Source organism: Equus przewalskii, chromosome 1, assembly GCF_037783145.1.
Source record: "Equus przewalskii isolate Varuska chromosome 1, EquPr2, whole genome shotgun sequence".
Classification (NCBI taxonomy): Eukaryota; Metazoa; Chordata; class Mammalia; order Perissodactyla; family Equidae; genus Equus; species Equus przewalskii.
Genome location: NC_091831.1, coordinates 312,998 through 318,782, shown reverse-complemented (window position 1 = coordinate 318,782; position 5,785 = coordinate 312,998). Strand labels below are relative to the sequence as shown.

General features: G+C 63.0%; 1 protein-coding gene across 1 annotated transcript; it reads right to left on the bottom strand.

Moving 5' to 3' along the window:
* Positions 1-2,473: 2,473 nt before the first annotated feature.
* On the bottom strand, positions 2,474-5,407 carry LOC103556385 (olfactory receptor 226-like). Its single transcript, XM_008528483.2, has one exon. The coding sequence runs from the start codon at positions 5,405-5,407 to the stop codon at positions 4,451-4,453; it is 957 nt and encodes a 318-aa protein (XP_008526705.1). The 3' UTR covers positions 2,474-4,450.
* Between the last annotated feature and the right edge of the window lie 378 nt (positions 5,408-5,785).

Sequence of the window (5,785 nt, the reverse complement as noted above, 5' to 3'; positions counted from 1 at the left end):
CACTCGCCGGCCCTCCAGTCCCAGGGGGTGGTGGGACCTGGAACAAATGAATAAACAGACGGACAGACAGTCTGGACAGCCCTGGGAGCTGGGGCGGCTTAGCCTCTCTGTGCCACCCTGCTTGGAGACAGGCTGGTGGGAGGGGTCCGGGCAGAGGAGGACTCCCTCCTCAGCGTCCTCGGCTGACAGGAGCAGACAGGGATGCGCTGGCGATTGGCCAGGGATGGGACGCAGCATGGGGGACCCAGGCAGCGAGACTGGTGAGGGCTGGGTCCCAAGGTCCTGATAAGGATTTGACAATTTATCTTATGAACAGCAAGCATTTGATGGCAGGATCAGCTGAGTTGGGGGAGGAGCGGGGAACCAGGGTGTCCCACAGGCATGGCTCAGAGGGGTAGGTGGGCAGCCCTGCAGGGCTGGAGATGTGGCCTGAGCCACGGAGGATGCCAGGAGCATAGCCATGGGGCGGAGGCACGGCTCTCTGTCCTGCCTGGAGGAGGAAGTGCTCACTGTTGGGTGGGAGAGGGGGGCCAGCAGCTGGGTGTGCCGTATGGAGTGAGGGCTTGTGACACCCGTGGTGGGCTGTGGAGGGGCAGCTGTGGGTCTGGAGACCAGAGGAGGGTCCTGCTGGTGTCTCAGGGAGGTGCTGGGCTGGGAGTGGGGACTGGATGAGAATCGTCCTGGACAGAGTCCCATGAACCCCGGGCATGGCCTGGAGAGGAGGGGCCGCATAGATGCGGCCGGGCGGTGCTCCCTCCCTCGGGAGAGTTCGGTGGGGAGACCCCCGCCAGGGTGCTCAGGCTGGAAGCCGAGAGGACGTCGAGGCCTCAAGAGCGGTTGGGGCCTGGGCCACCACCCGGGTGTCTTCCTTCCCGGCTGAGGCTGATCCGCCGGGCCTGGACCTCGCTCCGCCCCCGAGCGGGGTCCATGCTGCCCTCCAGTCTCAGCTCCTCCTCCAGGAGGCCAAGGGGCCGCCTCCGAGACGGCATTCCCGCAGCCCCGCCCTCCGCTTCCCCCTCCAGCTGTGCCCTGGACGCCGCTATCCGTTAGCTGGTGTCTGACCTGCCGACAAACCCGGCGGACGCTGTCGGCCTTCTTCCCGCTCGGCGCACGCCTCTCGCAGCCTCTCCCGGTGCGGGCTCCGAGTCGCCCCCTCTCGTCCCCGGCGTTCCTTCTCTGGGGGCCTCTGGCCTCCTCTCTTCTCGCTCCACCCATCCTGGCGGGTCTGGCATGCTCCTGACTGTGACTACTCGCTGTTTGCTGGTGACCCCGAAAGGTTCATCCACTGCCCACTTTCCTCTCAGCTCCAGACCCAGGCATCGAGCTCCCTATTGGACGTCCCGAGCTGAACTCGGCGTCTTCCTTAGACCTGCCGTAGGGCGCCGGGAGCCCCATCCTCATGGTCCTGGGCCCCACACCAGGGCCTCTGGGAGGTGCTGGGGTCCCGGAGTATCTGGGATGTGCCTCAGCACATCCAAGATCTTGGGTTCCAGCTCCTGAGTGTCTGTTTAACCCAGACCTGCACCAGCCTCTCGCCTGGGCCTCCCCGGCTCCCTCGTTCCCGGATTCCTGCTTTCATCTTGTGCTCCTACATGCAGCGTCCTCTCTGAAGTCAGAACAATCTTAAAAGCTCAGATGTGAGTTTACGCCTGCCACGCTCAAAGCCTCTCACTAGCTCCCCAACGCGCTGAGGTCCACAGCCTCGCCCGGGCGGGAGGCCCAGCATCAGGCCCCTGCCTGCCATTGGCCCATCTCTGCTCCAGGGACTGTTTCTTCTTTCCGTCCTCAGTTTGGGGCAGCTGCCCTCTAACCCAAGCCAATATCGGGGCTTGTCCCTGGTCCCCAGATTTTGCTTCTTCCCAGCATCCAGCCAGACGCCTGACTGGGCTGCGTTCACCTGCTCCCTGTCTGCCCGTCACCCACCAGCCTCGTCTTGTCCCTCAGGCTTGTGATGGGCTCTTACCTCGTCCCCTGACCCCCTCCCGCCCTCTGGGCCCCTCTCTCCACAGTGGCAGAGTGGTCTTTCTAAGATGAAAATCTGAGCACATCACTGCCCTGCTTGGAGCTCTTCAGTGGCTTCCATCTCCATAGAAGGACGTTCACATAGCACCTTGTCAGCCCCACTCGTCATCCCGGGGCCCGGCTGGCCCTGCACCTCAGCTCCTTCTGGTTTCCGGATTCGCTTTCCCCTCTCTGCCTCCCGTCATTACTGTTCTCCTGCAGGGCTCTCCACTCCCGCTGGGACTAATTCTCAAATGCATCCCCATCCCACAAAAGCATCCCTGTCCCCCGGACAGACCCTGTGGCCCGCCCCGCCGAGGAGGCCTCCCTGTGTGGCAGGACTGACCGGAGTGGCACCTGTTGCTTCCAGGTGTCTGAGCCAGCTGTGGGCCCTTGGCGAGGGGCTGGCCCTCAACATGAGTTTTGTTAATTAAATGACAGATCTGTGAGCCAGTATTTTCACTCTGCTTCTTTAAATGGTCAATTTACAGAAGGACAATCTGGAAGTACGTCCATTCTGAAAAAGGGCCGTGTCCGTAATTTCTGATTAAAGGCGCTGTCCACAGAACGTTTGTTCCACTGTAGAGCCTGCCATAGTGGCTGGGCGGTGGCCTGCGCCAGGACTCTCCAAGCCTCGTGCTGACCCAGTGATGGGTCAGCTGGTGCCAGGTCCGTCCAGCAGGAGGCCCCTTGGTTAGCTCTGCCTACAGTCCTGGCTGGAGGGGCGAGGCCAGGATCCAGCCCCTCCCCTGCAGTGCTGGGCTCTGCTCCTGCTCATCCTTCCTCATGGATGGCGGAGAGACGCTGGGGCTGCCCAGCACCACCTCCCGGGGCAGCGGAGCAGGCCTCTCTGGCCTGGACGCTGCTGCCCTCACTCACTCCCCTGGCTCCTACGCCCACACCACCCGAGTTCTTGTCCTCGTCCTCTATAATGCCCTCTTCCGGGGGGGCCTGGTCCCACACGCTTTGGGTCACTGATCAGCATGGGGCCTGTCACATGAATGCTGAGTGGGTGGCTGTGACCTCAGTCTCTAGTGTGTTTCTGTGGTGGCCCTGTGAGTGAAGCTCAAATCCCGATTGTCCATTGCACAGGGTGAATATTCCATATTTCCCCAACCCTGCCAGCTCGACTGGCAATTAGCTGAAGTCCTGCAGACGCCACGCGATTTCTGGCTGGCATGCAGGCCGCAGCTGCAGCACAGGCTCGGCTGGGCCCTGGTGACTCTGGAAGTCACGCAGAAAACTGACGCTGTCATCACAGTGACACATGGCTCAGAGCCCTCGAGCATCAGGCAGTGGATGGAGCTCTTTCCGAAGCTGATGGCACTGATCATGGGGGTCTGGGGCCCTCACAGCCTCTCAGGAGAGCAGGCGAGGGATTCCTCCAGGGGAGACCGAGGCACTGCACTCCCGAGTGGTGGGTGTGGACACCCCATCACCATCTCCCATCAGTGACAATGTGCTTGGGTCGAGGGGTCTTGGCTGGGGTGGGCGGTCGGCCTTCTGCAGACGCCTGCTCCATAGTGAGGCCGAAGCAGGTCAGCTGGGACAGGGCTCCTTGTGCCAGGTCCTCAGAGCGGCAAGGCCACTGCCAGGTGGACGGTCAGGAAGGGGACAGGAAGGGGCCTGAAGGCCAGGGTGCTGCCGTGCATCCTTGGTGGGAGGACCCCCAGCCTGCGGGTCATCTGTGAGCTCGGGTCCCACAGGCCCTCTGGCCTGGTCTTGTTCGCACCACCTGCTTCTAAAAGAGGAGAAGCTGGCCCAGGGGCCGCTGGTCGTGGGCAGGCAGCTCTGCTCTCTGTTTGGGAACATTCTCTCCGGAGTCTCATTTCCTCTGCTGCTTTGTCAGCATGCCAACCCTTTACCTTCCCTCGTTGGGAACCAAGCTGTGTGGCCCCAGACTCTCCCCCACGACCTTGCATGGAGTTATGACACTGCAGCTAACCTGGCCCCTGAGGGCCTGGCCGGAGGAGGGAGCACCCAGCAGAGGCTGCCCAGGGCTGGGGCCTCACAGGAAGTCAGCAGGGAGGTGGGGGCCAGGACTGCACCCCGGCCACACTGCCTCCTACACCTGTGTGGGGCCAGAGGATGTCGCGCCTGGAACAGGGGTGTCGGTCTCTGATCTGCTCAATCGGGGCAGCAATTGGAAAGTGCCCAGGATAATTCCCCTGTGGAGCTGCAGGGTCAGGCTGAGGGGGCTCCGAGAGGGGTGGATGGCCCAGCCTGCGAGGGGTGGGCCAGGTCGGGGCGGCCACCCTGTGTGATCACCAACAGGCCTGAGTCCTGAGCAGGCCCTGCTTGGAGGAGGGGCAGGGACGGGGGTATGTGCTGACTGCATCTTCGGTCGCTCACGCCGGCCCCTGGCCGCCTGGTACAGCTGGTGAGGGGACAAATGAGAGAGCTGCAGGGGTCTGGAGCGCCTGAGCGAGCGCAGGGTCCTGGGAGACCCCTAGGAGGAGGCGCTCAGGGCCTGGGCCGCCCGCTGCCCTGCCCTGCGCAGCGCCTCCTTGACCTCCCGGTTCCGCAGGCAGTAGATGATGGGGTTGAGCAGGGGCGTGAGCACCGTGTAGACCACGGACACCAGCTTGTTGAGGTCAAAGGAGTAGATGGCACGCGGCCGGGCGTAGATGAAGAGGGAGGCGGAGTAGAAGATGACCACCACGGCCAGGTGGGAGGCGCAGGTGGAGAAGGCCTTGTGCCGGCCGGGGACGGACTGGATGCGCAGCACGGTGCCAAGGATGGCGCTGTAAGAGAAGACGGTGAGCAGCAGCGGCCCCAGGAGGATGAGCAGCGCCAGGAGAAAGTCCACAAGCTCGGCCACAGACATGTCAGAGCACGCCAGGTTCAGCAGGGGGGACACGTCACAGAAGAAGTGGTTCATGATGTTGGGGCCGCAGTAGCCCAGGCGTGAGATGAAGAAGACCTTCCCCAGGGAGATGGTGAAGCCTGAGAGCCAGGAGCCGGCCGCCAGGAGGCTGCAGAGGCCAGGACTCATGACGATTGGGTAGCACAGGGGGCTGCAGATGGCCACGTAGCGGTCGAAGGCCATGACGCCCAGGAGCGCGCACTCAGTGCAGGCCAGCGCCAGGAAGAAGTACAGCTGCGCCATGCAGCCTGAGAAGGAGATGTGGCGGAACTTGGGCCCCGCCAGGCTGAGCAGCATCTTGGGCACGGTGACAGAGATGTACCACACCTCCAGGAAGGACAGGTTGCTGAGGAAGACGTACATGGGCTTGTGCAGCGGGGGGCTGGCGCGGATCACGGCGACAATAACCACGTTCTCTGTGATGGTCAGCGTATAGACCAGCAGGAACAGCACCAGCAGGCACATGTGGAGGCCCCTCGAGCCTGGGAAGCCCACCAGGATGAACTCGGTCACTTCCGAGTGGTTGTCCCTGGCTGACATGGGGGCATGGCCCCTCCTGAGGGCAGAGGCTGCACGTTAGATGCAGATGGGGTCGGGGAGAGGTCGGGGGTGGGGTGGAGAGGCCGAGCCCCCACTTTGCTGTGTGTGAGGAGCTCCCCACCATGGGAAGGGGGCCTGGTCCTCTCTGTGTTTCCCCAGACAGACTGTGGCCGGCCCACTGCATCCTCCAGTTTCCCACCAGGCATTTGGTGGGAGCTGGGCGGATGTGGGCTCTGCTCTGGGGCCATAAGCCTGGTCTGGCTACAGACGTTGGACAGGCACTGTTGTTTCATGGGAGGACCTGCAGAGTGCCACAACAGCGGCTTGGGGGCCGACTTGAACCTGCAAACAGGCTTGCATGAGGCCTGAGCTGCATCA